The following is a 17,065-nucleotide window of genomic DNA, read 5'->3' as shown; positions in this document are numbered from 1 at the left end:
TGTTCCTAGTCTTATTTTTTTCCTTCCTACTACATAATTTGAAAATAATTTGTTATTCTAGCTTCTTTCTGATACAAGTCCTTTAAGTTATAAATGTTTGAGTACTGTTTCATTCCAGAGATTCTGATATTTTAAGCTTTTATTATTACTTAGTTCAAAGCATTTTTATTTACTTGTGTCTTCCTTGACATCTAAGATATTTATAAGTGTGCCATTTAATTTTAAAATAGTTGACATGTAGGGGTGGGGTTCTATATATCTTAAGATTTGTTTCTAATGTAATAAATCATGCAGGAAACACAGCCTGCATGATTTTAAATTTAAAAAAAATTAATAGAAATGTTTTTTATATTGATTCTATTGGTTACTTACATGTTAAAACTGATCAAATGGCAAATATGTGTATTTTATTGTACTTCAATTTTACCTCAATAAAGCTATGAAAAAAAAATTAAAAGAAAAAGATCACAATCCGGAAGAGTAATTGATGGCTCTGAAGGAAGACAGGGTAGGCACAGTCTTCCTCATCTTACCCAGGATAATGGAGCTCTTAGTGTTTTTTTTTTAAAAAATGTCTCCCAAGAAATCCTTAGCTCTCTTTTTATATATTTTTCTTTTAAAAGAGCAAGTAGGTAGGTGTAGTCTATGGAGAATAGAGCCCTAATATGTAGACAGCCTTTTCTGAATTCCAGATTTATGTATCCTATGTCCATGTGGACATCTGTTAGTCATTTCAGCCTAAGGTGTCCTGAGCACTCATCTTCCTTTGAAACTGTCCACTGCAGTCTGGTTGTCTTGGTCAGTGTTAGTAGTAGCCTTCTTTGAGCTCAGGCTTGTTGTTATCTTTTTTTTATTATTATTTTATTGTTGGTTGTTCAAAACATTACATAGTTCTTAATATACCATATTTCACAGATTGATTCAAGTGGGTTATGAACTCCCATTTTTACCCCGTATACAGATTGCTGTGTCACATCAGTTACATTTCCATTGATTTACAAATTGCCTTTCTAGTGACTGATGTATTCTGCTGTCTATCCCATTCTCCACTATTGTTGTTATCTTTGACTTCTGTTTTTTTCCATGAACCCTATCCAAGTTCTTAGCAAATCCTGTTGACTTTACCTTGAAGATGTGGCTAGACTCTCCCCTACCTTTACCATTGCTGCTGCCATACCTCAGGCCACTGAGCTTCCACATGTACTCCTGCTCCACCTGCCCTTCTGCTTGTTTTCAGATCAGCTCCCAGAGGGACATAGGAAAACAGAAATTACATCATGCCATTGCCCCTCAAAACCCTGTAACTACTCCTGCTGTCTCTGAAGCAAGGTGAAGTTCCTAGGACCCTATCCCACTGCCAGTCTTCATATTGAATCCTTCTGCAGCCCTCACCTCTTCTCCCTCCTTATTCTTCAGTGAAGTCCAGCCGCTACCCACGGCTTCAGTTTCCTCCTTATTACAGCATTCTCCCAGATATCTGCCTGGGTTGCTGCCTCCTTTCTTTAGGTTTTTACAAACAAACAAAATAAATTTTGAAAATGCAAAAGTAGAAAGTAGCATACACATCCACATAGATCAACACCTTCAGATTTTTGCACACTTCTTTCATCTCTCTTCTAGAGGTGGCTGAAGGGCTGGAATTAAAGAAAATATGACACATCCTTCACTCTCATGTGTCTCAGGGGACTGCTCTAAAAAATGGCCTTTTTTTCTGCATAGTCACAGTACAATTTTCAAACTTATATTTAATGTCCAATCCAAATTTCAGTCACCTGATTGTCTCAAAAAATGTCCTTCTGTGGTTGATTTATTTGGATTAGGAACCCAGCAACACCAACATATAACAAAAATCCGGTGATCATGTCTTTTTTTTTTCCCCACTGGTCAAATTTTCTTTATTTTTTTAAAATTGCTTTTATTTTTTAAATACACGACAGCAGAATGCATCACAATTCTTATTACACATATAGAACACAATTTTTCATATCTCTGTTTGTATATAAAATATGCTCACACCAATTCATGTCTTCATACATGTAAAGCTGCTTTTTCTTTTTTTTTTTTTTTGATAGAATGCTGGAATTCAATCTATATTAAGAAAAATCTGGATTACAGAGGTAACTTTCATCCTCTTAAATCAATAACTTATCATTATTTTTTTGTTGGTGGTGGTTGTTCAAAACATTACATAGTTCTTGATATATCATATTTCACAGTTTGATTCAAGTGGGTTATGAACTCCCATTTTTACCCCGTATACAGATTGCTGAATCCATCATTTACACTTCCATTGATCTACACTTTGCCATTCTAGTGTCTGTTGTATTCTGCTGCCTTTCCTATCCTCTACTATCCCCCCTCCCCTCCCCACCCCTCCCCTCTTCTCTCTCTACCCCCTCTACTGTAAATCATTTCTTCCACTTGTATTATTCTTCCCTTACCCCTCCCTTCCTCTTGTATGTAATTTTGTATAACCCTGAGGATCACCTTCCATTTCCATACAATTTCCCTTTTCTCTCCCTTTCCCTCCCACCTCTCATCCCTGTTTAATGTTAATCTTCTTCTCATGCTCTTCGTCCCTACTCTGTCCTTAGTTACTCCCCTTATATCAAAGCAGACATTTGGCATTTGTTTTTTAGGGATTGGCTAGCTTCACTTAGCATAATCTGCTCTAATGCCATCCATTTCCCTCCAAATTCTATGATTTTGTCATTTTTTAATGCAGAGTAATACTCCATTGTGTATAAATGCCACATTTTTTTTTATCCATTCGTCTATTGAAGGGCATCTAGGTTGGTTCCACAATCTTGCTATCGTGAATTGTGCTGCTATGAACATCGATGTAGCAGTGTCCCTGTAGCATGCTCTTATTAGGTCTTTAGGGAATAGACCGAGAAGGGGAATAGCTGGGTCAAATGGTGGTTCCATTCCCAGCTTTCCAAGAAATCTCCATACTGCTTTCCAAATTGGCTGCACCAATTTGCAGTCCCACCAACAATGAACAAGTGTACCCTTTTCCCCACATCCTCGCCAGCACTTCTTGTTGTTTGACTTCGTAATGGCTGCCAATCTTACTGGAGTGAGATGGTATCTTAGGGTGGTTTTGATTTGCATTTCTCTGACTGCTAGCAATGGTGAGCATTTTTTCATGTACTTGTTGATTGATTGTATATCCTCCTCTGAGAAGTGTCTGTTCAGGTCCTTGGCCCATTTGTTGATTGGGTTATTTGTTATCTTATTGTCTAATTTTTTGAGTTCTTTGTATATTCTGGATATTAGGGCTCTATCTGAAGTGTGAGGAGTAAAGATTTGTTCCCAGGATGTAGGCTCCCTATTTACCTCTCTTATTGTTTCTTTTGCTGAGAAAAAACTTTTTAGTTTGAGTAAGTCCCATTTGTTGATTCTAGTTATTAACTCTTGTGCTATGGGTGTCCTATTGAGGAATTTGGAGCCCGACCCCACAGTATGTAGATCATAGCCTACTTTTTCTTCTATCAGACGCCGTGTCTCTGATTTGATATCAAGCTCCTTGATCCATTTTGAGTTAACTTTTGTGCATGGCGAGAGAAAGGGATTCAGTTTCATTTTGATGCAAATGGATTTCCAGTTTTCCCAGCACCATTTGTTGAAGATGCTATCCTTCCTCCATTGCATGCTTTTAGCCCCTTTATCAAATATAAGATAGTTGTAGTTTTGTGGATTGGTTTCTGTGTCCTCTATTCTATACCATTGGTCCACCCGCCTGTTTTGGTACCGGTACCATGCTGTTTTTGTTACTATTGCTCTGTAGTATAGTTTGAAGTCTGGTATCGCTGTATCACCTGATTCACACTTCCTGCTTAGCATTGTTTTTGCTATTCTGGGTCTTTTATTTTTCCATATGAATTTCATGATTGCTTTATCTATTTCTACAAGAAATGCCGTTGGGATTTTGATTAGCATTGCATTGAACTTATAGAGAACTTTTGGTAATATCGCCATTTTGATGATGTTAGTTCTGCCTATCCATGAACAGGGTATATTTTTCCATCTTCTAAGATCTTCTTCTATATCTCTCTTTAGGGTTCTGTAGTTTTCATTGTATAAATCTTTCACCTCTTTTGTTAGGTTGATTCCCAAGTATTTTATTTTTTTTGAGGATATTGTGAATGGAGTAGTTGTCCTCATTTCCATTTCAGAGGATTTGTCGCTGATATACAGGAATGCCTTTGATTTATGCATGTTGATTTTATATCGTGCCACTTTGCTGAATTCATTTATTAGCTCTAATAGTTTCTTTGTAGACCCTTTTGGGTCTCTTAGTTATAGAATCATGTCATCTGCAAATAGTGATAATTTAAGTTCTTCTTTTCCTATTTTTATGCCTTTAATTTCTTTCGTCTGTCTAATTGCTCTGGCCAGTGTTTCGAGGACTATGTTGAACAGAAGTGGTGAGAGAGGGCATCCCTGTCTTGTTCCAGATTTTAGAGGGAATGCCTTCAATTTTTCTCCATTCAGAATGATGCTAGCCTGTGGCTTAGCATAGATTGCTTTTACTATGTTGAGGTATGATCCTGTTATCCCTAATTTTTCTAGAGTTTTGAACATAAAGGGATGCTGTACTTTGTCGAATGCTTTTTCTACATCTATCGAGATGATCATATGGTTCTTATTTTTAAGTCTATTGATGTGGTGAATAACATTTATTGATTTCCGTATATTGAACCATCCTTGCATCCCAGGGATGAATCCTACTTGATCATGGTGTACAATTTTTTTGATATGTTTTTGAATTCGATTCACCATAATTTTATTGAGGATTTTTGCATCTAGGTTCATTAGAGATATTGGTCTGTAGTTTTCTTTCTTTGAAGTGTCTTTGTCTGGTTTAGGCATCAGGGTGATGTTGGCCTCATAGAATGAATTTGGAAGTTCTCCCTCTTTTTCTATTTCCTGAAATAGCTTGAAAAGTATTGGTATTAGTTCCTCTTTAAAGGTTTTGTAAAACTCTGCTGTATACCCATCCGGTCCTGGGCTTTTCTTAGTTGGTAGTCTATTGATGGTTTCTTCTAGTTCATCAATTGTTATTGGTCTGTTTAGGTTGTCTATATCCTCCTGACTCAATCTGGGCAGATCATATGACTTAAGAAATTTATCGATGCCTTCACTATCTTCTATTTTATTGGAGTATAAGGATTCAAAATAATTTCCGATTATCTTCTGTATTTCTGAAGTGTCTGTTGTGATATTGCCTTTTTCATCCCATATGCTAGTAATTTGAGTTCTCTCTCTTCTTCTCTTCATTAGCATGGCTAAGGATCTGTCTATTTTATTTATTTTTTCAAAGAACCAACTTTTAGTTTTGTCAATTTTTTCAATTGTTTCTTTTGTTTCGATTTCATTAATTTCAGCTCTGATTTTAATTATTTCTTGCCCTCTACTACTTTTGCTATTGTTTTGCTCTTCTTTTTCTAGGATTTTGAGATGAAGTATGAGATCATTTATTTGTTGGTTTTTTCTTTTTTTAAGGAATGAACTCCAAGCAATTAATTTTCCTCTTAGAACTGCTTTCAACGTGTCCCATAGATTCCGATATGTTGTGTCTGAGTTTTCATTTAACTCTAAGAATTTTTTAATTTCCTCCTTGATGTCTTCTAAAACCCATTGATCATTCAGTAACCTATTGTTCATTCTCCAAGTGATGCATGATTTTTCCTTCCTTCTTTTATCGTTGATTTTCAGTTTCATTCCATTATGATCAGATAAGATGCATGGTATTATCTCTACTCCTTTATATTGTCTAAGAGTTGCCCTGTGACATAATATATGATCTATTTTTGAGAAGGATCCATGTGCTGCTGAGAAAAAAGTGTAACTGCTTGATGTTGGGTGGTATATTCTATATATGTCAATTAAGTCTAGGTTGGTAATTGTGTTATTGAGTTCTATAGTTTCCTTATTCAACTTTTGTTTGGAAGATCTGTCCAGTGGTGAGAGAGGTGTGTTGATGTCTCCCATGATTATTGTATGGTGGTCTATTAGACTCTTGAACTTGAGAAGAGTTTGCTTGATGAACATAGCTGCTCCATTGTTTGAGGCATATATATTTATGATTGTTATGTCTTGTTGGTGTATGGTTCCCTTGAGCAGTATGTAGTGTCCTTCTTTATCCCTTTTGATTAACTTTGGCTTGAAATCTATTTTATTTGATATGAGTATGGACACTCCTGCTTGTTTCTGCAGTCCATATGAGTGATATGATTTTTCCCAACCTTTCACCTTCAGTCTATGTATATCTTTTCCTATCAAATGCGTCTCCTGTAGGCAGCATATTGTTGGGTCTTGTTTTGTGATCCATTCAACTAGCCTGTGTCTCTTAATTGGTGAGTTTAAGCCATTAACATTTAGGGTTATTATTGAAATATGGTTTGTTCTTCCAGCCATATTTGTTTATTAATGTTACTAAACCTGATTTGCTTTCTTCTTTGATTATTTTCCCCCCCTTTATTGTCATACCTCCCACTGTTGGTTTTCATTGTTATTTTCCATTTCCTCTTCCTGTAATGTTTTGCCAAGGATTTTTTGAAGAGATGGTTTTCTAGCTGCAAATTCTTTTAACTTTTGTTTATCATGGAAGGTTTTAATTTCATCTTCTATCCTGAAGCTTAATTTCGCCAGATACACGATTCTTGGCTGGAACCCATTTTCTTTCAGTGTTTGAAATATGTTATTCCAGGATCTTCTAGCTTTCAGAGTCTGTGTTGAAAGATCAGCTGTTATCCTGATTGGTTTACCCCTAAATGTAATCTGCTTCCTTTCTCTTGTAGCTTTTAAAATTCTCTCCTTATTCTGTATGTTGGTCATCTTCATTATAATGTGTCTTGGTGTGGATCTCTTGTGATTTTGCACATTCGGCGTCCTGTAGGCTTCTAGGATTTGGGATTCTGTCTCATTCTTCAAGTCTGGGAAGTTTTCTCGTATTATTTCATTGAATAGATTGTTTATTCCTTTGGTATGGACCTCCATGCCTTCCTGTATCCCAATGACTCTTAAGTTTGGTCTCTTTATGTTATCCCATATTTCTTGGATGTTCTGCTCATGGTTTCTTAACTGTCTTGCTGAGCTGTCTATGTTCTTTTCAAGTTGAAATACTTTGTTTTCATTGTCTGATGTTCTATCTTCTAAGTGTTCTACTCTGCTGGTAGTATTCTCAATTGAGTTTTTAAGTTGGTTTATTGCTTCCTGCATTTCTAGGATTTCTATTTGTTTGTTTTTTATTACCTCTATCTCCCTGTTTAATTGATCCTTTGCTTCTTGGATTTGTTTATGTAATTCCTTGTCAAAGTGATCTTTCATTGTCTGATTTTGCTGTCTCATGTCTTCCTTGAGACTTCAGATCATCTGAAGCATGTATCCTGAATTCTTTATCTGACATTCTATCTGTTGCAGCTATTACCTCTTCTAGAGTTGAGTTGACCTGCATTGCTTGTGGTCCTTTCTTGCCTTGTCTTTTCATACTGCTCGCGTTTCTTTCTGCTTGGTAAAACTGTTGTGTTTTTGAAATTTTCCCCCTATTTATTTATTCTGGTCTTGTATAGTTGGGAAATCTCCCTTGCAGAGCGGGTAGTGGCTGTGCTCCTCCTCCAATTGGGGTGATCTGTCTACTACGCTGGCGGGCCGCTAGGCCTGCTCTGCCAGTCGGTTGCAGGTCTGCCCACCCTGTGGGCGTGGGTGGCGGCTCTGCTGTGGCCCCACACCAATTGTGGTGACGTGACTACCACGCCCACGGGTCGTTGGGCCTGATCCGATGCGGGCGGCGGCTCTGCTCGGCCCCTACTCCAATTGGTGTGACGTGTCTACCACGCTGGCAGGCCTCTGGGCCTGTTCCGCCGGTGGGTCGCAGGTCTGCCTACCTTACGGGCGCGGGTGGCAGCTCTGCTCGGCCCCCACTCCAAATGGGGCTACCTGACTGCCACTCCGGCGGGTCGCTGGGCCTTTTCCGGACACGGGCGGCAGCTCTGCTCCACCTCCACTCCGACCAGTGTGACATGTCTGTCTCGCCGGCTGGCCGCTGGGCCCGTTCCGCCTGTGGGCCGCCAGTCTGCCTACCTTGCGAGCTCCGGCGGCGGCGGCTCTGCTCGGCCCCCACTCCAAATGGGGTGACTTGACTGCCACGCTGGTGGGTCGCTTGGCCTTTTCCGGGCACAGGCAGTGGCCCCGCTCAGCCCCCACTCCAATCGGTGCGACGTGTCCACCACGCTGGCAGGCCACCGGGCCTGTCCCACCGGTGGGTCGCAGGTCTGCCTACCTTGCCGGCTCGGGCGGCGTCTCTGCTTGGCCCCTACTCCAAATGGGGTGACTTGACTACCACGCCATCAGGTCGCTGGACGTGATCCAGGCGTGGGCAGCTGCTCTCTTCGGCCCCAGCTGCAGTTGGGGTGACGTGATACCACGCCGGTGGGTCGCTTGGCCTGTTCTGGGTGCAGGCGGCAGTTCCATTCTGCCCCTCTGGCCCCCACAGCACCCAGCAGGACCTGGACCGAGAAGCAGTTTCTGCAGGATCCCCAGCCCAGGGCCAAAGCAGCTCCGGGAGCCAGAACCCGGCCGCCCTGAGCTCGGTGCACGCTCTGCTGGGAGTGGGCTCCAAGAAGCAGACTCCGCGGGTTCCCCCAGCCCTGGGCCAAAACAGTTCTGGGAGCCAGAACCCGGCTGCTCAGAGCTCGGAGCATGCTCTGCTAGGGGCGAGCTCCAAGAAGCCGTCTCCGCGGGTTCTCTAGCCCTGAGCCTGAGCTATCTGTCTGCGAGACGCAGGCAAATAACAGCCTGAAATCACCTGTTCCGTAGCTGAATGAGCTGAGATCAGTAGAAAACAGGGATGATTACGTCAGCTCTGCAAGATGGCGGCCGCTGGCCTCCTCCGTGGACTGACCGGTGTGGGGAACCGAACTGGACCGCTTCCCTCCTCCGTCTCAAACCCAGAACTAAGCACTGAGCGCAGCCATTCCACCGCTGGCAGAAGCCCACAGAATCCGCAGCGCTGCACCTCCTCGCCGCCACCTCTCCGCTTCCCAACGCGCGCCGCAGACTCTGGCCGCGGGGCAATCCACCGAACAAGCCGTGCGACCCTCGGTGCGGAGAAATCGCCCACGACCGAGCCCCCGCCGCCGATGAAAATCCCTCCACTAGATTCTGGAGCACCTCACTTTCGCTGGAAATTCCCAACAAGACCTGGTGATCATGTCTTTTCTCATCTCCTAATTTAATCCATCTTGTAGAATCCATCTTGTTGTTATCTTTGACTTCTGTTGTTTCCGTGAATCCTATCCAAGTTCTTATCAAATCCTGTTGACTCTACCTTGAAGATGTGGCTAGACTCTTGTAGAAGGTCTCATGTCCTGAATTTATCTGTTTATTTCATTATGGGATTCTTTTTTTTTTAATATTTATTTTTTAGTTGTAGGTGGACACAGTATCTTTATATTTTGTTTTTATGTGGTGCTGAGGATCAAACCCAGTGCCTCAAGCGAGCTCTCTACCACTGAGCCACAACCACAAGCCATTCATTGTGGGATTCTTTAACTTTTTCTTTCCCTGTATTTACTATAAACTGAAGTTTGGTTTTTAAGGCTTCATTATTTACGTCCAAATTATTTCTAACTCTATCACTTTTTCCACACTCAATAACTAAAATTTCCTGTAAAAATATTTCCTTCATCAATTAGGCTTTTGGTTCACTCTATCCTCATGTCTTCACTGACTACCTTGATAAACAGTACCTCACTGAGCACCATGCACATCCCTTTTATGTTTCCCTGGAATACCCCACATCATTATGCATATCACATTTATTTAGTTTACTATATATCCACTCCTAAATTCTCTGAAAGCAGGAATTTTTGGTTTGGTGTACTTTTATATACCCACAGCTAAGAACAGTGCCACAGAACAGGTGCCTAATATTTATTTATTAAATAAGTGAGTGTTGAGGCTTCATTTTTATAAGTTCCAGAATAATTAGGAATATTGCCTCAATTACCATAAAATTGGAAGTAATAATTCCAATTCTATATAATATCTTTGGGATTCAAAATTATTTTATTTTTTTTAAAGAGAGAGGAGGGGGGGAGAGAGAAAGAGAGAGAGAGAGAGAGAGAGAATTTATTTATTTTATTTTAGTTCTCGGCAGACACAACATCTTTGTTTGTATGTGGTGCTGAGGATTGAACCCGGGCTGCACGCATGCCAGGCGAGCGCGCTACCGCTTGAGCCACATCCCCAGCCCCTCAAAATTATTTTAAATAAATCATTTTTAATTAATCCATATAAATTACTTTTTGCCAAAAGCATATTTAATAACATTAAATACCTATACAAGGTCTTTTTACTCATGATCTTTCACCTTTACACTATCACTATTTGTTAGGTCTTATTAAATCTGCTTTATAGATGAGGAAATTTTCAATCTTGGAATTTTCTCCTTTTTAGACCCAAATCTAGATTTCCTATTTTTATTTTTTATTTTTATGGCACACTGAGCTATCTCCCCACCCTCTACCTCTTTTTTTATTTTGCAAATGTGACATAATTGACTTAAGCAACTGACTCATAAAATACTTTCTGCCTTAGCCATTGTATCTTATGGGACACACTTTTATTATTGTCTCTTCAAAACAGACATCATTCAGCCTGGGTGTCTCCCTAATGGGAAGTCAGTGTGGCAGTTAGATCACCAATTCGAGGTCCTCTGCATTTCAGAATGAAGAGATTTACAGAGGCAGGGGCTCCAAGTGCCCTTTCTTCTCCTTGTATTTTTCCACTCCTTCCTTCCCCTCTGTCCCCCACAGTTTACCCTCCCTGGTCCATCCAAGCCAAAACCAGAGTCCTTGCTACTGGCCTCCCTGTTCAAGGAAACCAAGGTGAAATCACACAATACGCAAAGCCTGAAACTGCCTGCAGATCAAGACCAGCAAAGCCTAACTGCACACTCACTTAGTTGTGGAGCTCATTGTGTCCTAGTTTGTTTCTTTCTTAGTCCTATACAAAGCACCTCGTTAGTGTATTCATAAGCCTTTACTATGACAGGGGATTTATGGTTTGGTGTCTTGGAGTTTGGAGTCTGGTCTTAGATCCAAGTGTTGCCACTTCTCAATTATAACTTCTCTGAGCTTAAGTTTCCTCACCTGTAAAGTGGATAGAGTGTCTCCCTGATAGGATCATTTTGAAGTTTCATCACGTCAAGCTTGTGTATTATAATGTGGTATCTGGCATATGGTAGGTAATCAATAAATGTAACTATTATGAATCCTATATTCAAGGAGCTCATGAGATAAGGGGACTGCATGTGGACAGGAGCACAGGAGGAACAGAGAGAGGACCTGCTTCCTCCTGAACACAGCTCTGGAACAGGTTGCAAAAGCTGTGGGAAGAGAACTGCAGTTAGGAACCAGCAAGTACAGTGACCCAGAGGAATGGGCACTCTTGGTGATGACAGAATGGTGGGATGTGAGGAGAGGGCTCTGGGAGGGCAGAGCAGGCCAGGGAGTCACCTTGGGGCTGGTAAGAAGGGTATGGTCTATGTAATAATTCAGGAGTTACTCTGTAGGCCTGGATACTGGGGGCTCTTCCTTGGTATAAGGTCTTGGGCACTTGCTTAGTCTCTGTGTCTCAGTTTCTCCATTTGTAAAATGCAAATGTTTTTTGTTTTTCTTCTGTACCAGGGATTGAACCTAAGTGCACTGAGCTGCATCCAAGACCTTTTTATTTTTATTTTTTTTATTTTGAGACAGGGTTTTGCTAAGTTGCTTCGGGCCTCACTGAATTGCTGAGGCTGCCTTTGAACTTGCAGTCCTGCCTCAGACTCCTGGGTGCTGGGATTATAGGGACACACCACCACGCCCAGCAAATGCAGATGTTTACCTCACAAGATTCTTTAGCTAATCAGTGTGTATCTGCACTATAAATGATAGCTATTGGTAAAGTAATAACAATATTTTCCCAATATCAAAAGTTTAGAATTAATGCCTAAATCAGTGAATTCTTTATATCTTCTAGAAACGTGCTGTTCCAAACCCTGAGATGTAAATGCCCTGTTATTTGTTTCAACGCTAAGGACTTTGTTAGAATAGTGCTGCAGTTTATTGGTGATGATGGCAGTTGGAAGCATGGTAAGTTATGGTTCTGGTAGTCTCTAAAAATCGACGTCCAACAATGGCTTTCCCCAGGGTGGGACGGTGGTGGAGCCCACCATGCCATACAGCACAAGGCACATTCACACAGACGGAGATGTGCCACTTCACCTGCCTAAGCATGAGGACGCACTTTCCTGTCATGTATGTAGGTTCTACTTGAATTTTTACCAGTGCACATTCCTTTGGTAATTTAAAATAGGCAGAGTTAACATGCAGCATCATATTAATGGGCATTGTTACCACAAATGGCTTATAACTTTCTAAGAATTAAACTACGATTCAGAGTAAGTAACATCAAAACAGTGTAGGACACATTTAGAATAGTAGATTGTTTTATAACCTTCCTAAACTAGGTACATAAGTAAGTGATAAAACAGATGCAAAAATAGTCATTGTAGAATCTAGCTGGTGGATACATGAGTGTACACTGCACTTTTTTTTTCAAATTGTCCACGTGTTTGGAAATATTCATACTAAAATATGGGAAAAAACTTTTTATTGTAGAAAACTTCTAACATGCACATGAGTACCTATCACACTGTTTCAACAGTCATCAACTCACAGTCTTTTTCCTTCTTGACACCCTATACTCTTCCTGATATTTTATACCAAACCACAAACATGTATAATTCATCTCTTAATATTTTTTTCAGTTGTAAGACTCAAATGTGGAGATTCCAAGTTTAAAGTGATGCCATGACCCACTCTGGATGTCAGTGATCTGTTTATATACAGGCTGTCCAACAGTGTTTGAACTTGCACACTTGCCCTGTGTTATGGTTTGGACGTGAGGTGTCCCCCAAGGCTCCTGTTAATGCAGGAATGTTCAGAGCTGATGCAACTAGACTGTGAGAGCTGTAACTAATCAGCCATGCAGTGAGAATGGGCTGACTGGGTGCTAACTACAGTTAGGAAGGTGGGGTGTGGATGGAGGGGTGGGCACTGGGGTTGGTCCTGGGAGATGCATCTTCCCTGTGGCCTCCTCCTTCCTCTCTGCTTCCTAACCCACCATGAGCTGAGCAGCTTTCCTTCCCATGAAGTGATGCCTCACCTGGGCCCAGAGCAGTGGAGTTGGCCGTCTGTGGGCTGAGACCTCTGAGACCATGAGCCCCAATAAACCTTCCCCCCTCTACGTGGTTCTCCTTGGGTATTTTGGTCACAGTGAGATAAAGCTGACTGAAACACCCTGTAACTACTCATACTCGCTTGTTTTTCTTTTATGGTGATATCAGGAACTATTGGTTATCATTGTCTAGGTTCCTTAATTGCAACTTGGTGAGATCCAAGTGGATAACTTCTGTAAGGAGAAATCTTCCTTATCATCTATTTGGTTACCCTAAGTATATTTCATATGGAAAAGCCAGGATAAAAACTTACTCTTTCCCTTTGTTTACCTTCAAAATGGTGAATTGGTCCATAGAATCAGTAAAAAGTGATACTTAAGGCTTTTTAATTGTATCATGGTTAGCATATAGATTTTTTAATTGCTTGTTACATATACTTTTGTTTGCTTTTTATATTAATTATCATTTTAATTGTACATATTTATGGAGTGCCATATTATAATGTGATAGGGGTATAAAATATGATCAAATCAGACTAGTTATAATTTCTATCTACTTTAACATTTTCTTAAATTTTTAGTAACATGTTACAATTGTACATATTTTGAACTATAGTGGTATTTCAATACACATATACAATATATACTAATTGAATTAGGGTAATTAAGGTTTCCATCTCATTATTACATTGCCTTTGGAGTCTTCAAGCTCCCCTGTACTAGCTCTTCATAAAGTATGGTACTGTGAATTGTAGTTACCCTACTGTGCTGTAGAAACCTGGAAGTTATTATTTCTTCCTTCCTGCGTTTTGGTATCTGCTTTCTACCCTTCCTCTGTCCATCCTCCTTCCCATCCTTTCAGCCTTTAGTAGTTATCTATTCCTGTTCTACATTAAGATCAACATTTTTTTTAGCATCTACATATGAGAGAGGACATACCATGCTTGCTTTTTTTGTATCTGATTTACTTCACTTAACATAGTGTCCTTCATTTCAATCTATTATGTGGCAAAGGATAGGATACCATTATTTTTCATAGCTGAATAATATTCTGTTGTGTATATATACTACCTTTTCTTTATCTCTTCATCTGTTGATGGGCACCTACATTGATGTGTTAGTCATTGTGAATAGTGTTGCAGTGAACACGGATGTGCAAGTGTCTTTGGTATGCTGGTATAATTTCCTCTAGATATAATTTTCTCTAGATATGCACCCAAAAGCAGGATATCTAAATCAGATGGTAGGTCTGTTTTTAGTTTTCTGAGGAACCTCCACCCTGTTCTCCATAATGGCTGTACCAGTTTACATTCCCACCAACAGTGTGTGAGAATTCCCTTTTTTCCCCGCATGCTTAACCAGCATTTATTTGAACATGTGTGATGTGTTTTGTTCTGTTGCATACAATCCTTGATGAGTTAGAAAGTGACTCTTTGAGACACAAACCTCATGGCTAGGGGCATTTTTCTTGATTTATTGGATGGCAAGGATGTTCTGGGTTTTTTCTGTGCATTTCCTGCCCAAGATTTGGGTTTACAGTCTCTTCAAGGAGCATTGTAACTTCAGTGGAGATGGCTTGGAAGTCCAGAATTTTGTCATGGCTATGTTCATTACTATTAGATTGTTCTCTTTTTATAGGTTGGGATTCTAAGTATAAAATATATCATGAATTCATACTAATATGAATAAATCAAATTCAAGATGACAAGGTTTTTACTTAAACTCATTGACCCCTTTGAGTATCCTAAAGACTCCTTCATACTTGGAGGTTCAAGTTTGGCTGGATGCAAATGGTTTGCATCTTCTTTCCTTGTCACCTTATTTCTTTCTAAATATGATGATTTTTTAATATTTTGCATATTTTTGCATATTTTTCTGGAAATGTGATGAAAAACTGATTTTTTTCCTAATTAGTGACTTGTCCTATCTGTTTAGATTTTTGTTTGTTTTCTTTAAAATCTTGTTGTTTTACTGGACTGTTTTGATATTGGTTGTTATTGGTCAGTTTTCTAAAGTATATACGCACCTTTAAAAAAACCCTTTTAAAATAGCTTTTTGGTTTAACTTTTTTTTAAAGCAGCTTTCTTGAGATATAATTCAACACCACAAAACCCACTATTCTAAAGTGTACGATTCAGTGGTTTGAGGGCAATCACACTATATTATATAGTGGCAATTACCACTATATAATTTCAGAACGTTTTCATCACCTCCTAAAGAAACCCTATACCCATTCACTAGCAATCACTCCCTTCTTTTGACTCTGGCAATCACGGATCTGATTTTTGTTCTTTGTGGATCTACATATTATAAGTGTTTTATATGACTGCAGTCGTTCAGTTTGTGGCCTTTTGTAACTGGCTTCTTTCACTTAGTAAAGTTATTGTCATTGTTTTGACATGAAATCTCTGCTGTATTACCAAGGCTGGACTCCAACTCCTAGGCTCAGTTGATTCTTCTGACTCAGCCTCCCAAGTAGCTGGTATTTTAGGTACATGCCACCATCCCTGGCTAGCAAATTTTTTAAAAATTTGTTTTAATTAGTTACACATGACAGTACAATGACCTTGACATATCATACATTTGAATCAGATGGGATATAATATCTAATTTTTCTGAGTATACAGGTTACAGAATCACATTGGTCATGCAGTCACATATATACACACAGTAATAATAATGTCTGTTTCATTCTACTATCCTTCCTATTTCCCCAACACCTCCCCCCGCCATCGCTTCTCTCTACCTAATCTAGGGTAACACTATTTTTTTTCCCTCACATCTTCATACATGTATTTTGTATAACAGTGAGGGTCTCCTTCCACCATCCATGCAATTCCCTTTCTCCCTCCCTTTCCCTCCCACCCCTCTTCCCTATGTAGAGGTAATCTTCTTCCTATGCTCTTCCTCTCTTCCCCGTTTTGAGTTACCCCGATTATATCAGAGAAGACATTCTGCATTTGTTTTTTTGGGATTGGCTAGCTTCACTTAGCATAATCTGCTTTAATGCCATCCATTTCCCTGCAAATACCATGATCTTATTATTTTTTAGTGCTGAGTAATATTCCATTGTGTATATATGCCACATTTTTTTGGCAAAAATGTTTTTAAGGTTAATCCACGTGTCAGTGCTTCACTTATTTTTATGGCTGAATAACATTCACATTTTTAATTTATCCATTCATCAGTTGATGAACAGTTGGATTGTTTCCATTTTGGGGCTATTATGATTAATGCTGGATGAATATTAGAATGCAGGTTTTTGTGTGGACATGTATTTTCAATTTTCTTTGATATTCATCTAGAAGTAGACTTGCTGGGTCATATGGTGAGTGTATACGTAACTTTTTGAAAACTCCCAGTCTGGTGCCCCAGATGGTCACACCACTTTATAATCCTACCAGCAGGTTACAGAGTTCTAAATTCTCCACATCCTTGCCAGTACTGTTATGCCAGATTCGTGGGACCCCAATAGACCTCCAGGAGCTGAATCCAATGCAATCACACAAGAGTCTTTATTGTAAGCTCGAGCCTGGACTCACAACCGTTCCTGACACAGCGGTCCCAGGGAGTGAGTCCCTGTCCTTTGTTCAGTGAGATTTTATAGGTTTTGGGGGGATACTCTATGCGTCACAACATCACACAGCAAATCATTCCATACCGCGGGAAAATCAAACAACAACTCTTAGCATTGATTAGCACATTCAATGGTGGGAACAAGTTGGGTAGGGGTGATTGGATAGTACAATAGGGGGATTCCTTTGAACTGATTGGTTTAGGCCATGAGGGGTGTACGTGCTAAACTACATGGTTTCCCAACATGTTATCAACCACC

At 39.9% G+C, this 17,065-nt stretch overlaps 1 protein-coding gene across 1 annotated transcript in view; it reads left to right on the top strand.

The window, feature by feature from the left end:
• The window catches only part of LOC308654584 (HAUS augmin-like complex subunit 3), a 194,827-nt gene that overhangs the window by 67,094 nt on the left and 110,668 nt on the right, over positions 1-17,065 (top strand). Inside the window, exon 7 of the mRNA XM_081304195.1 lies at positions 12,031-12,143. Within this exon, the coding sequence (XP_081160321.1) occupies positions 12,031-12,143 (113 nt within the window). The remainder of the gene's footprint in view (positions 1-12,030; positions 12,144-17,065) is intronic.

This window comes from Spermophilus citellus (genome assembly GCF_964194105.1).
Source record: "Spermophilus citellus genome assembly, chromosome: 8".
NCBI lineage: Eukaryota > Metazoa > Chordata > Mammalia > Rodentia > Sciuridae > Spermophilus > Spermophilus citellus.
This window is presented reverse-complemented; position numbering and strand designations above follow the sequence as displayed.